Source organism: Pelodiscus sinensis, chromosome 27, assembly GCF_052426305.1.
Source record: "Pelodiscus sinensis isolate ZL-2025 chromosome 27, ASM5242630v1, whole genome shotgun sequence".
In the NCBI taxonomy this organism is placed as follows: Eukaryota; Metazoa; Chordata; order Testudines; family Trionychidae; genus Pelodiscus; species Pelodiscus sinensis.
The window spans coordinates 7,204,594-7,220,111 of NC_143078.1; the positions used below are offsets into that span (position 1 = coordinate 7,204,594).

The 15,518-nt window shown below is 50.8% G+C and overlaps 1 protein-coding gene across 1 annotated transcript in view; it reads left to right on the forward strand.

Annotated features, from left to right (window-relative positions):
- SLC26A9 (solute carrier family 26 member 9) overlaps positions 1–15,518 on the forward strand; it is a 56,882-nt gene that overhangs the window by 15,106 nt on the left and 26,258 nt on the right. Inside the window, exons 2-8 of the mRNA XM_006137217.5 lie at positions 3,438–3,564; positions 6,910–7,049; positions 7,654–7,764; positions 8,439–8,614; positions 10,315–10,479; positions 12,013–12,165; positions 13,967–14,049. Coding sequence (XP_006137279.3) covers positions 3,440–3,564; positions 6,910–7,049; positions 7,654–7,764; positions 8,439–8,614; positions 10,315–10,479; positions 12,013–12,165; positions 13,967–14,049 — 953 coding nt within the window. The 5' untranslated portion in view covers positions 3,438–3,439. The remainder of the gene's footprint in view (positions 1–3,437; positions 3,565–6,909; positions 7,050–7,653; positions 7,765–8,438; positions 8,615–10,314; positions 10,480–12,012; positions 12,166–13,966; positions 14,050–15,518) is intronic.

A 15,518-nucleotide genomic window follows, 5' to 3' on the forward strand; every position in this document is an offset into this window, starting at 1 on the left:
TGCACTATTTCAAAACAGTTATTTTTGGAATTATTATTTTGACATAACTTATTTCGAAGTAACCCGGTAGTGCAGACAGAGCCTCAGGTACCAGCAAAACGTTCTGGCGTAGATGCAGCTATCCTAGCAAAAAAGTCCTTCCGCCAGGAGGGCTTATTTCACTTGCAGAACTGGTATAAGCAGAAGAGTTCTTTCGCTGGTTGAGACTGTGTCGACACTAGGAAGATTTGCCAGTATAGTCATACTGACATAGCTGTCCCAGCAAACCCTTTCTAGTGTAGACGAGAGCCTAGTCACTAGATATCCCTTGGCGTTGTTCAGAAGAGATCGGGCGTGGCTGGTTGTGCTGTCCACAGTCTAATGGCAGTAAGTAACATTCTGCTTCCCTAAAATCATGCCTGTTGGATATAGTATCCTCCACTTCCTGTCCCAAACTGGCGTGTAGTGTTGCTGTGCACTGCTGAACAGGTGCCATCTTCTGCCCTGCATTTCAGTGGTGCATGAAGCAATCCTCATATACATCCTCTAAAGCACATTGCAAGCCATAATGATCCCTTTTCCTGACTAGTTTTTGTCCTGTGTATCTTGTATTGAGATATTTTAGGAGCAATGTCTATCCAGATCTGTGACATGAAAATTACATTGTTTTTATCTGCCTCAAGCAGGCTTGCCCAAAAGAGGGAGAGGCAAAAGGGGCATCTCCAGGGTCTGGCATTACAAAAGGGCCCGGAGCTCCCAGACACTGGTATTACAGCAGTAGCCAGAACCTTGGGCCCTTTAAATTGCTGCTGGAACACAGTGGGGAGCTACTCCGGGCAGCTCTGAAGGCTGGCTGCCACTTGCCCCGCCCCCTCCCACTGAGGCTTCACCCCTACCGGGAATGCAGAGCCAGCCCCCCGTCGCCTTGGCAATTCTGTCGGTTCCCACTAGGTTTCAAGACATGCACAGACGGATTTTTCTCCTGGACATGCTGGACACCAGGCCTAGTCCTACCGCCTTCATTCAAACGGTCCCAGGTTAGCAGTCACCTGAGATAAACTAGTTCTCTTCTGAACCCGGAATGGACTACAATGCAGAAAATACAGAGAAAGTACACATGGCCAGATACACCCACGCACTTCAGTGGGACTACAGCAGGGCCCCAAAGATGTAATATTAACTGCACCTCTCTCCGGCCCCCGGATAAGTCTACACGGCAAGTCAAGGCGTGACTGCTCAGTAGACATACCAGTGCTTGCTGTATCTGCGCTGGCACGGCTCACATTCGCCGCATCGATGTGGCGGCATGGGAGTCAGAGCAATGTGAGTCTGTGCCCAGGTTCTCCAGCATATTTGCACAGCGCACGCTGCCACGTCTGCACTGGTAGTTTACTGAAAGCTAGAGGAGGTCTGTCTAACCAAGCATCAGACGCACCTCAGAGTGCAGTGCTGGCAATCTCCTCGATGCAGACAGGACTGAGCATTTCCTCTGGAAACCTTCATTCCCCCCCTCGGACCACCTCCTTCCCTCAGACTTTCTCAGAGGCAGCGGCGGATATAGGGCAGGGAGAGCGGGGCAGCTGCCCCAGGCCCTGCGCTTCAATAGACCCGGTGCATGTGCTATTACCTGTCAGCTGTGGCTGTGACATATGCGTGCAATTGTGCTGCGCCGGGCCCTGAGCTTCAATAGGCCCTGGGCCCCGCAAAACTTTCATCCGCCCCTGCTCAGAGGAAGGGCTCAATGTCATTTAGGCCTTGCCTACCCAGGGATATTGACTGAACTAGCTACTGCAGCAGTTCCTTACTGCCCCCGTGACTCCATTTTCAGACGCTTTGCCTTCCTGCCGCTCTACCCCTGACAGCCTGGAAGATGCCATTTTGAAGTGCATTTAGATTTACCTGTCACTGACAGACGGGTCAACACCAGGATCCTCTTGGATCGGGAACCAATGACCCACAGAAAAATCAGTCAGGGGCCGCACAGTAGTGAGAAGCAAAAAAAGAAAAAAACCAAACCTTCGCTGAGGTGGCCCCTGACTGAGAAGGAGAAAGATGCTCCCCACATTCCCCTCCCACACCAGAGGCTGGGGAGGCGGGGCTGGCTAGTAGATTTTATGTGCTCCAGCCCTGTGGGGAGATGGTGTGGGAGGGTTGGAGCACCAGCACCGGCTACCCAATGCTTCGGGGAGAGCCTCAGGGGCCTAATCCAAGCAAGCCAGGGCCCACATCCAGCCCCCAAGCCTTATATTCCCTACCCCTGCTCTTTTTGGTTTCCTCTAAAATTTCAAGATCTGATTAAATGGGATCTGGATAACAACCTACTTTAGTTTTGGCTGAATAAAGCCAAAATATCTACTGGAAAGGTTTTGCGCAATCAAAACCTGACCCCATTGTGCCCAGTCTTTTGAAAGAGTGGTCCAGGCACAAATCTATGTAAGCCAAAGGTCTCCCCAACTCAGACCTTTCAGCAACGTGCATTTCATTTCTTTACCACTATCACCTGAACCTCTAGCTTCTTTCCCACGTTTGACTTGAGGTGTCGGGCAATGACATACTTAAACAAATGCCAGACAAAAATAATTATCCACATCCTTCTTTCAAATGTATGGATTTCCCCCTCCCCACCCTCAGACTCATCCACTCGTAAAGGTTCTCCCTTCTCCTCTGATGGCTTTGTTTATACTGAAGTGAGACACGGGGAGTTTATTATCTTCCTCTGATGACACCTGGATATTGCATAGGACTGGTCCAACAGGACTTTTCGGCATTATTATCATGCAAATAGGTCAGCACCTGTTACATATTCTGTGTGGAAGAAAACTGTACTCATCTTCTGGAATCATGTATTAACCCACAGCTTTGAGCAGAACAGAGTAGTCCCTCTAAATGCAAATATGAAACACGGAGGGTGTTATGTTTGTAGATTAATTAATGAGGCGCTGTAATTAGAACCTCTTGGATGAAAGCTGCCCACAATGCAAATATTCCCCGCTGTGCAGCGCTTCACAGACATGCCAATTAATCCTCCAGCTATGACGTATCGCTAACCCCATTTAAGCAAGGTGAAACGGCAGGTGACTTTCCCGAGCCCAAACAGTAAGTCATTGGCAGAGCCAAGATTAGAACTGTACTTCCTGACACCTGGTCCTGTGCTCATTCCTTTAGACCACAATGCGTCGCTAATGAGTTTCACTATAAAACCGGTGACAAAATTCCACTTTGTCCAAGAGGTGGTGGCCCAGTTGGGAAACAGACAATCCCTTGCTCCAGAAGCCTTCATGTGAAGGGGAAGAAAGACATTTAGGAGGCAGAATACTCCAGTGGAAACCTTAAATGCCTGGGTGAAGGAAGCTAGATTCAATCACTCTTCTCCTCTCACTTCATTGGGTGGCCAGCGCCGTTCACTGTGATTTATTTTCTTTCCTTTGTCTTCTCTTGGAACGATCTGCCGGACCCAGCGATGAACCACGCCAGACCTCGCTACTCCATCGAGCGTCCTGCGTACTCAGTTGACCTCTTCGATGAAGAGTTTGAGAAGAAAAAGAGAAGTTACCCACTTGGGGAAAAAGTGAAGAACCTTTTCAGGTAATGTGGAATGATCCTAAGTCTCTTGGGGAGCATGTGGCCAGGTCAGATTTGCCTCAGTGGTGCGGTGTTTAGGGGGGCGGAGAGAGGAGGAGGAGGCGACTCCCCGGAGATCGATAAATTTCCATAAAAAAAATATTCCGGGGGAAACTTTATTTAAGCAAATAAGAGTCTCCTGTGATGTGTTTTGCAACCCCGGCATTGCAGCATGGGGGAAGCAAGGACAACGCGTTCATAATCTAGTCAATTTCACAATTAGTTGAGATTTTTCCATGGCATGAAGGCAGTAAGCAACCGCCTCCCACCTCTTTGCGGGTTTGATTCAGACACACACTAAGGCTCCGTCCTGCAGCTCTGGTAGCATACAGGGATCTTGAAATAATCAGAAATGGCATCTTGAAAATACCTCCAGGCATAAGGAGGCTCTGCAGCTGGCCCATCCCTTGTGCAAAGGCTCTGCATCTGCCCTGTTACCAGCTCCCAGGGACAAGGTTGCAGTGCACTGCATTACGGCTAGTCCTTGCTTCCCAGGCTCTAGCATAGGCCAGTCTTAAAACTGCTTTAAATTACAGCGAGTGCCTTAGAATACAGCAGTGTTTCTCAGACAGTGGTACAAGTGCCCTTAGGGGTACTTGAGAGAAGTCTGGGGAGGGGGGGGCTACATCAACACCACTGAAATTTGGTGTTTTAAGTTTTACAGCACTGTATTATTTTTGTACTTTATACACCCAAAAATTTCATCACCCGCCCAGCTACGATTAAGTTGTTTAAACAAATGTGTTGCAATGGTAGAAAAAAAAATTGTGTGTCTGAAAACTGTAGGTACTAGGGGTACTTATAACTTTTTTTTTAAAGGAGTACTTTATAAAAAAAGGTTGAGAAACACTGGAATACAGAGTGCAAAGCTGGTTTCAAGCCACTTTAACACTCTTTGAACCTATATAGAGTCCTGGCCCTGCCCCCAGCCCAGGAATGGAATAACTGAGAGTCAGGCTCCTGGTGATAGCTAGCCCAGCACAGCTATTTGGAGGGGAAAGATTTCCAGTGGGGCAGCAGTTCAAGGGGCTGTCTAAGCTGCGGATAGGCAAAGCCATAGGCTAGAGATCCTGGGTTAAACTTGACACACTGATGCCTCAGAGGCTATGCCCATATTGACTTAAGATTTGGGTGGCGTCCAGGCGCATAAACAGCTTTTAAGTGGAGAGAGGTTTTGAGTAAGCCCAAGGAATAACTGTTCTGTATTGCAGTTCACCAAAGCACAGAACAGCACTTCCCCCAGCAGAAAATGCAATCACAGCCGCTGGAGATTAACAAATCCGGGACAATCAGAAATGAGTAATGAATGTGTTTGATTGGGTTTGCACTGTAATGGAAAAGTAAATGGAGTGTATGGTTTACATGTGGTTTGCAGTGTGTCACCTCACCAGAACTGAGCCTGGCTCTACTTGTGAACATGCTTTTGCTTTGCATTTGCATAGAAAGCATCTTTCACCCAAGCATCTCTATGGACTTTTCAGACATTAGCCGAGGATTTAAAATGCTGCCTAGAGCAGGGGGCTGGACTTGATGACCTTCTGAGGTCTCTTCCAGCTCTATGGTTCTATGATTCTATGAAGCCTGTGCATGTATTGTTAGATGATTGCAAGCTGAGATTCAGTGACATGTTTAATGCTTTCTAATGTGTCAGTGGCAGAGAGGGGAATAGAATGAAGAGCAACCCAGTATCCAAATCTGATGTTCTAACCATTAAAGAAAGACACTAACTGAGATCCCAGGGTAGGGGATTTAGAGGTCAGGGCTTATTTTAATTTCAATAGTAGATATGTGTCTAAATCAACATAACCACTTTGGAAACTGCATCGGCTCTTTCTAAATTAGAATCCCCGTCCAACCATCCATTTAGGGTCTCTAAACAGATCCCTTTTCCAATATGTGTGATGTTCAGCCTATGTTAGGGTATGTCTACACTAGCTCGTTAGTTCGAGCTAGGTAGGCAAATGAGGGCAACCGGAGTTGCAAATGAAGCCCAGGATTTAAATATCCCGGGCTTCATTTGCATCTTCCCGGGCACTGCCATTTTTAAATCCCCTTAGTCCGAACTCTGTGCCCACAGCTACACGTGGCACGGAGTAGGTAGTTCGAATTAGGATACCCTTAGTAACCGGGGGCAGCTTCTGGAAGATGTCTGTCCACCTCGGGTATTTAACAAGACCCTATGTTTGCCTCAATGGTTTATTCGTGAAGATTTAGTTTATGTGGTTTCTATAGTCTGTTTCCAATACTTGTCCGTTGTGTTATGTCTGCTGAGTGATCAGCAAAGCTGCACATTCATTTGGTTTCTGCTGAGTATTAAAATGTGTTGATTCAAGGCGCCTAGTAACCCAGGATGAGAGCTGGAGCAAACCAGAGCTCCTTGAGCGGCGGGTATAAGAGGCAGGGGAAGGCATTGCCTTCCCACACTGCCAAGCGTGGCCCCACCCACACTCAGCCTCCTGCTTCAGCGTGGCTTCTGGGCTTCAGCCACACTGAGGCTGGGCACACTGGAGATGCCCACTCTCTCTGTGCTCTGGGGCCAGGGAGACTCACACGGGGAGCTAGTGACCTACCCCTGCAGCGGGGGGGGGGGGGTGGCTTGCGGAGGAAGCGGATAGCTGGAGACTTCTCCCCTGCGGTTGGGGAACGTGGATTCCATCGGGGGGGGGGGGGCTTTGGATACAAGGGGCGGGGCTGGGGAGTTGTCTCCCCCAGCCCTGGGTTCACCAACTGCCCATGCAGAGGTAGTTTGGATTATGCTAAACCTCACTGGTTGGGTTTTGATTTTAAAAGGTCAGAAGCACAATTGTAACATGGGCCAGATCCAATTCCACGTTATCTGAACCTCCAAAGCTTTGGCGAAGGGCTGATGTGGATAATGCTTCCAGTTTCCAGGTGTACTGCTGTGAAGAAGAACGGGTAGTTTAAATGATGAAACAAAACCAGGAACAATTTTGACCCAGGTCGCATTTGCTCCAAAGTTTGGGCAGGGCCTGGATAAATGGCTCTGACCCATCCAGACCTGTGTCCCAACGGAGCAGCTAAGAATAAAAGGCCTGATTCATCTTTGTATTTCGCCTCACATCAACACCCGTGCCAGCATGACGTGCCTGCAGAACGCTGCCACACCAGACTGGTGATGCTTCACGCCTCCTTTGCCTTCATACCTGCTCCGCACTAGTGTAAACGGCTGCCCCAGGCAAGAGGCAATGAGAATCAGGACCATTCTCCTCTGCAGAGGGAACCTCTGAGCGAGGGGAGATGCTTCTCATCTGGACCCCTCTTCCTTACTTGTGTTTATTTCCTCTCCAGATGTTCGTCATCCCGATTCAAACGCATCATCTACAGTCTGTTCCCAATACTTGCTTGGCTCCCCAAATATAAAATTAAAGACTACATTTTGCCCGATGTCCTGGGTGGAATCAGTGCAGGGACCATTCAAGTGCCACAAGGTGAGACAAGGTTTCCGTTCCCCACTGGGAGGTAGCAGGTAACTTCCTCCCATGAGCAGCTGGGAGGAGAGAACATTCCTGCCATGGGGGCAGGGGACTGGACTCGATGACCTCTCGAGGTCCCTTCCAGTCCTAGTATTCTAGGATTCTAGGATTCCTGCCTTGCTCCAAGTCCATTGTCCCCTTCCTGGGATGTGGCTTTGTTGGTAACAGAACATAAATTCTCTGGCTCATCCTGGGTGTCCCTGCTGGACCACCCTGGCTTTGCCCTAGCAGCCTGTTACTCCCCCCATCCTAAGAGTTAACAAAACCCCAGCAGCTTTGTGCAGATTTTAAACTTCCGCTAATAGGATGAGTTACTAGACGCATCCTGCATCCTGGTGGAAGCTCACAGATCCTGCTCCCTTGGTATGCAGCCCACTTCACAATCCACAGATGTCCATTATGGGCTTTCTTGCACCGTCCCCTGCAGCATCTTGTCTATTGCCACAGACAGGCTGTTGAACTAGCTGCGTCACTGGGCTGTCCCAGTAGGGGAAATCCCAGGGACTGCAGCTGCTACTGAGAGGGAAGAACCAAAGTCAATTTAACTTGCATTTTTCAGGGATGGCCTTTGCACTGCTGGCCAGTCTGCCTCCTGTCAACGGGCTCTACTCCTCCTTCTTCCCTTTGATACCATACTTCATCCTCGGTGGCATCCACCAGATGGTCCCAGGTAAGTTCTCCTTTTGAGCACTGAGATTTGACTGTGCATTGCATTCCGGTTACATTCAGCTGTCCCACATCTCCTGGCATGGCACCGTCTTGCCTAGGCTGCTCTCTGGTGCATTGTGCCATGCATGGGTAGCTGGTATAAGAGACAGGGGGGGGCATTGCCTTCCCAAACTGTCAGATGTGGCCTCACCCACACTCTGCACCTCTTCCCCCCCCCCCCCCCCCGCCCACACACACACTTCAGAGTGGCTCCCAGGCTGCCCTCAGGCTTCAGCCATGCTGAGGCTGGGACTGCATGCCATGCCGCCTCCCTGTGTTCCGGGGCTGGGGAGGTTCACATGGGGATAGTGGGGGGAGGACTGGAGACCTGCAGTGGGGGGGTGGCTTGCAGGGGGGCAAGAGGAGATGGAGACTTGCCCCTGTAGTGGGGCCTTGGCTCCTATAGAGGCGAAGCCTCGGGTGGAAAAGGCAGAGCTGGGGGGGTACCTGCCCCCACCCTAGGTTCACCCACCACCCATGGTGCCATGCACTGATAAACCACTGCCCTGTTCTGCTGCAGAACTGGCGGCACTGCAGTGGTGGGGCATTCCCTGTGCCCAGTCCGTTTCAGTACTATTCAGGGAGGGAGGCTTGGCACCCATGTAAAGTCACCGGCGTTATTGTTCTGGGCCGCAGGCACCTTTGCTGTCATCAGCATTATCGTGGGGAACGTCTGCCATGAACTGGCTCCTGAATCCGATTTCGAGTACCTCAACCACACCACCAACGAGACCAGCGTCAACACCACAGCCATGGAGGAAGCCCGCCTGGAGATCTCCGCCACATTAGCGTGTCTGACAGCCATCATACAAGTATGCCCAGCAGTGCGGCTCTCAGGCTGCTGTGGACGCTACCTGTCCCTTGGGGGGAATTGGATAGTGACTGGTTAGCCAGGCCAGCCGCAGTAGGATTGTGTCATATGTACCCCCTCGCGCAAAGGAATGACACACAGTGCCAGCAGCAAATAGGCCAGGGGTGGGTGAAATACAGATCCAGCCCCTCAAGCCTTTTAATCCAGCCCATGGCCTGCCCCTGCAGCACAGAGCAGTTCCATGTCACTCAAAACAGCTGGCTGCTCCCTTTCTTCCCACAGCGTGAAGTCAACCTGTGGAACTCCTTGCCATAGGAGGCTGTGAAGGCTAGGACTATAACAGAGTTTAAAGAGAAGCTAGATAATTTCATGGAGGTTAGGTCCATAAAAGGCTATTAGCCAGGGGATAGAATTGGTGTCCCTGGCCTCTGTTTGTCAGAGGCTGGAGAAGGTTGGCAGGAGACAAATCACTTGATCATTGTCTTCGGTCCACCCTCTCTGGGGCACCTGGTGCTGGCCACTGTCGGCAGACAGGATGCTGGGCTAGATGGACCTTTGGTCTGACCCAGTACGGCCGTTCTTATGTTCTCTCTGCACCACACGCAGCAGGGGGAGGTTTCACTCACTGCCCTGGCTCCCAGCATAATGTCTCAGCTCCTATTGGCCAGAAAGCGGTCAATGGGAGGTGAAAGATTGCGATGGGGGTGGGGACATTGCAAACCCTGCGTTCCCTCTGACACTTGTCCCCCAGGCCAGAACATTCTCCTGCACCCATCCCCCCTTCCGGACCCTGCACCCCCATTCTCTGCCCCCTCCTTCACCCAAACTCCTTCTCAGATCCCACGCCCTCTCCCGCACCCCAGTCCCCTACTCCAAGCTCCCTTTGGCACCCATCCCAGACCCCACATCCCTTCCATAGAAAAGTGCGGCCCTTGACCACTTTCCAATATCTTGGAGTGGCCTTCCCCATCAAAAATTATTGCCCATCCCTGACATAGGCGATACCTAGAAACAAAGGGTTTGAAAGGGTCCTACGGTCCTGGCTCCCACTTCAGAAACACTGGACCTCAGATACTATAGCGAATCCTAAACTACAATAGGAATCTGGTAGCTGGACCCAACCTATATAAATGTTTCTGAACAAGAAGGAGACTAGCCGAGGTCTCCGTTCTTCTTCCATGGTCAGCAGCTCCTAGCAATTGCAGTGTGTTTTCACTCCAAAGCTGCTGTGCATGGGGAGGTAGAAAATTATGCATGTGGCAATGCTCGGAGGAGGCATGGTATGAGCTAGTGGATTAGTCAGTGGCCCTAAAAAGACAGAGTCTGAATTTCCACAGCCTGTGTTCAGAGAGAGCATCTGGCTTATGGTGCAGGTCCTGGAGGGTGGGTGTGGTCGCCAAGACGGTGCAAAGCTCTGATATGCAGAACTAGTCATTGGCTAGAGCACCCGCCAGTCAACATGAGCGACATCCCAGCTATGCTCCAACAGCCTCTGAATTGGCCCTTTGCCACCAGAGAATTCACACACCCCAGCGTGACTCTCCCTAGGTTAGTTACTTAGTGCCCAGTGCCAAGTCGCTGCCCAGCACTGCAGGGACCAGCCTGATGGGTGCAGCATCTCTCCATGCATGATCTCTGGCATGGGGCGTGGGCTGCTCCCAGTATGTGTTCACTGAGACGCGTGTGTCTGTCCATCCTCAGATCTGTCTGGGATTCGTGCAATTTGGCTTCGTGGCCATCTACCTCTCGGAATCCTTCATCCGGGGCTTCATGACTGCAGCCGGCCTCCAGATCCTCATCTCGGTGCTCAAATATGTCTTCGGCCTGGCCATTCCTGCCTACACGGGGCCCTTGGCCATCGTCTATGTGAGTGCGCTGGGGAAGGGCAGCCACGCCTCGGTCCAGGGGCCTGCACACTGCAGACACTGCGTCGACAAACCCATGGGAACGCTAATTAATTAACCCTACCCTGAAGAAGCAGAGGACGGAGTGCAAACACATGGCTGTCTGCTCCATTCCCAACGCTCTCAGCTTGTACCCAGCATGCCTTGTGCTGCTGCTGTAATTAATAAAGCTACAGTCAGATCAGGTTATTACCACAGATGGGCCTGGAGGGAGTTTTGGAAGGAATATTAGCTCTCCTATTCCAGGGCAAGAGCCAGCCTCTGTTCAGAGCCGGGGAAAATGGCCCTCGGTGCAGTTTATCCCATCATTGCAGCTTTTTGCAATATCCTCTGACGAGTCTGGTCCTGGACACTGGCAGAGATGGGGCATTGAATTTGATGGTCTCCTTGCCTGGTCTATCTGGCAGTTCCTGAGAGCCAAGGTTCAGTTCGCTGCAAGCGATGCTGTTGGACTGAACCTAGCCCTATATTTAAGTCTGGAATCACAGAGTCAGCAGAGAGTTGGGCATGTCAGAGTGTCTCTGGGAACAGAGCAGGAAAAGCCAAACCTGCGACCTGTTGGAACACCGCCATGATTGTTAGCATTCTGATGAGTGGATTTAAACATTTCCAGCATCCTTTGCAAGCCAGGTGCTGCAGTGCTGGGGTAGTGGATGAGAACTGAGGACTAGAAAAAAAAGAGACCCCCTACAGGACTGAGCCACGTTTTAACCTCCTCTGCCTGAGATAATTCATAAGTGACTCCATCACAGGCAACACAGTGCAGTGACGTAAGATAGGTCTGAGAGGGGCGTCAGGCCCTGGAGCGTCTCTGTTTGCTGTCCTAGCCAAGTGAAATAACACAAAAAAGATGGAATCGGCACTAATGAGGGAAAATAAATTTGAGTTTTTTCAAATGCTTTTGAGTTTCAGTAATCAAAGGTGTAATTAGGGGCATATGGGAGGGCAACAAATGTTATTGAATATATAGGGCCAGGTCCCCAGTGGCTTTGAACGGGATAGGTGCACTGATGTCCAGGGAGACGTGGTCCTTTACACCCGGCGAGGAACTAGGAGAGCCTTCAGCAGGGCTGATCCATCATCCTTTCCATTGATTACAGTGGGTCTGTGGCCCCCAGATGTTTGCCTGCTTAATGGAAGTTTAAGTTTAACTGGAATTGGGCTGGACATCACACACAAGCAGACTCTCCTGGGATTTCTGGTGCTTGTTTCATCTCCCAGTGACTGTTCCAGGGGAGCTGGAACAATTTATAAGGGCGGGGGGAGGGGGCGGGAGCTGGGATATCCAGCCGGGTGGGAGCCATTGAACTAGATTAAAAACCATGTATCTGAGGAACCACTTCAAGCCAGAAGGTGTGGCAGCCCTCCTTCCCCAGCACCTGGGGCTCAGAGATGTCCAGAGTGGGTGGGGGTGGGGTTCTGCTTTGCCCCCTGGAATTCCAAGGAGCCCCTCTCCACATTTTGCTAACTGATCCCTCTTCTCTCCCCCCGCCAGACATTTATCGATATTTGCAAAAATCTCCCCAAGACCAACGTGGCCTCCTTGGTCTTCTCCCTGATCAGCGCGGTGCTGCTGATTATCGTGAAAGAGCTCAACATGAAGTACATGAAGAAGATCCGGGTACCCATCCCTATGGAGATTGTCATAGTAAGTAACACTCAAGCTCTGTCATCCTGTGTCCATTAAAGAAAAACAACCTTTCCTTAAGAGAGGCTTTTCCCTCATTTCCTCCCAGCCTTTGTGGGAAGGTGCATCTCCAGGACAGGCCAAGAAAGGGCCTAGATTGCAGGACATGCTTGCATTGGCACATGGCAAGGCATGACGCTAGACCCATTCTGCATGGGGCAGCAGCAGGAGGCACCTGGCAGCGTCATTCTAATTAGCTCAGTGTTTCTTAAACTGTGTTCCACGGCACTACCATGAGGCAGTCGGAGGTGTGCCGTGAAGAACAACAGAATTCAAAATGGCCACCTTGAAAGGGACAGGCAACCTTTTTTTCGCAATAACTTTCCCACCGATCTTTTTTTTTTTTTTTCCCCCTCAACAAAAAATCCTTGGTGTTCCTCATTAAAAAAAAATATTGTTTGGTGTTCCTCAGTCTTAAAAAGTTTAAGAAACACTGAATTAGAGTGTTGGGTTTCCATTCAGGTGGAAGTTGGACCCAGTGCCTGCTTCACGCGGTGGTTTACATCAGGACACAGTGGATGGAGAGCTCTATAGCTCTGAGCTGGTTGTGTTTTACACCCATCCTGCATTCACTTTGCCCGAGTTCCTAATCCAGGGCAATGGGAAATCAGGGCCTCCGCGTTCAACTTCAGTTTCAGAAATGCAGCCACTCCAACGCCTCAGGTAGAAGCAGCTGATCCCACTTGAATTTCGTGGCAGAACAAGGGTTGGGCCTGAGCCAAAACATTTGGCTCAGGGACTCCCAAATCCCAGGCGTGTGCGTGCGCTAGATTCAGTCATCCAGTTGTGTGGCTGACCTCACCGTGACAAACCAGACCTCTCCCCAGCCTGTCACAGAGCTGCAGCTGGCTAAGTTCAGAGGTAGGCCTGCTGACAGGTGGGGGGAAGGGAGCAGTTACTCTGAGGCCTGGTGATTCAAAAGAACCTCAGGCTCCAGCTGCTGCTGCTTCATCAGCAGCATTCAGAGCCCCAGGTCTTTTAAATTGCCGTCAGAGCCTGGGGCAGCGTACTCCAGGCTACACTGAAGGGCTGGCAGGTGCGGGGTATTAGGCTCAGCCCTGCCTCTTCTACCTAAGGCCTCGCCCCTTCCAGGAGCACTGAGCCACCCACCTTGCCCAGGGGCCTAGCAATTCTGTCAGGCTTCCTCTGTAGAGGTTTTGCCAGATATATTTCTGCTGTGATCTCTCTCTAGGGCTTAGACCTCTCCTCGGAGCGTGTGTAGAATGGCCACAAGCTTGCATGGGGGATGAGTGTTACTGAGTTTTTAGGACAGGGCACTAGGAGTCAGGAACCTTGGGTTTATTTCTCACGCTGTCCCCAGCCTGCTACTACTTCTCAGCTCTGCCTCGGTTCTCCATCTGTAAAATGGGGATAACATGACGGATCAATCTTGTCTTGTGTGGCTCCAGTAATACCCTTCAAGGCCTGGGATATCCTGCCGTGGAAGGACACCCAAAGTATTTTACATCCTTGAGAAGAGGCAACCCCCCCAAGCCTTTGTTTTGTCCTTGTATACTGAACTGTGAGTCCACTCCTTGCATGTCTATGGGGTAAACTCATCCATGGCATAAATGACAGAACTCCCACTGAAGCAGATGGATGCTTCTCCCACTTGATCCAGGGCTGAACGTGGCTTTAAGGGTCTCATGCTCAGCTGTAGTAGGCATTAGCCACTTCCCACGCAGCAAGGAAAGTACAATGCTGCTGAAGGATCTCACAGTGCAGCGTCCACTTACAGCTTCTTTACTCTCTGTGATTGCAGGTCATAGTAGCCACTGCGATCTCTGGAGGCTTGAACATGCCGGAGAAATACAACATGCCAATTGTTGGGAAGATTAAGATGGGGTAAGTCCAGGTGCAGGGCTGATTCCATTTCCAAGCGCTGATTCACTCTGGACCAGTGATGGTCCCCTATCAGCTCCTGCTTCCATCTATCCCACCACTGCCACCAGTGTAGCTGAGGTGTGGGGAGCCACCGGGCTCTGTACCCCCATCCACAGCCAGACGTGACTCTCAGCCAACAGGTACAACAGAAGGTTTATTAATTGACAGGGACACAGTGTAGAGTAGACTTGTCAGCACAGAAACCAGACGCAGTCAGTAAAACCTATCTTGAGGAGAGGGAGCTCAGAGGGCCAAAGGCCCTGCCCTCCATCTCTGCACCCCGACCAGCAAGACTAACTCCCACACTGCAAAGCCCCCCTCTCCCTTCCAGCCCTGCAGCTAGCCCTGCCTCTGGTCTTTGTCTAGGTTGAACTTCTCTAGTCCAGCACCCTTGGGATCTGACCAATGCCTAACCTGAGGATTTGCCAGACCACGGGAGGTCAACATTGTCTAGAAGCATTACCCACCCCTCCACTGCGTGCTGGGCTCTGAGAAGACATGTAGGGGTCAATTAGAGCTAAATCACCGCACAGAACACTGAGAGCCAGGACTGGGGGCTGTAAACAAACTTTATGGGACTGCGGGAAACTTTGCCGCACCGCTGATGAGTGAACACCCAGCTAATTAAAATCATGCCGGACCACAGATGTTGCCAGACCAGAGAGTGCCGGACTAGAGAGGTTCCACCTGTACAAGTTCCATGTATTCAAGCCTGCCATTGGGGAAGGAGGAGGGGCAACTTCCCCAGGACCTGGCGATTCAAAAGGTCCTGAGGCTCTCAGCTGCCACTACCACTAGTGCAGCAGAAGCGATGGCGGCTGGAGCCCTGGGCCTTTTAAATCATCACCGGAACTCCACGCAGCAAGCTCCAGGTTGGTGCTGAAGGGCTGGTGGGGCAGGGGGGAGGCTAGCCCCAGCCCTTGTAGAAGTGCAATGCCACCCCCCCCCACACACCTGGCACAGGGGCCTGGAAAGTCTGTCTCCCCCTCTATCACTTGTATTAACACGTAATAATAACTAGAGCAGGGAGCAACTGTCTTTTGTGATTGGGCTCCCAAGAAGGTGCTAATTTGCCTGACTATTTATAAATCATCTCACAATATCCTAGGATAAGGACTAACCCCAGGCTGCAGCAATCGCCCGGCAGGGCTACCAGCGGGAGGGGTGTGGTATAAGAACCAAAATAGAACAGAATCTAGGGCAGGCTGCAGTGGAAAATGTCTCCTAAGCCTTCTCTCTCTACCTGAGTCAATACATTAGTGGATTATAAAGGGCAGCGTGTAATTACCAAGCTGTAATTGGGTACAGCATTCAATACTGTCCAGCGCAATCCTATAATTACGAGGGACACACAGAACCAAAATAATAAACACAGCGAGAGCTGGGATCGTGTAGGATGTTATTCAGCACGGGCAAAGCACCTTGAGTTC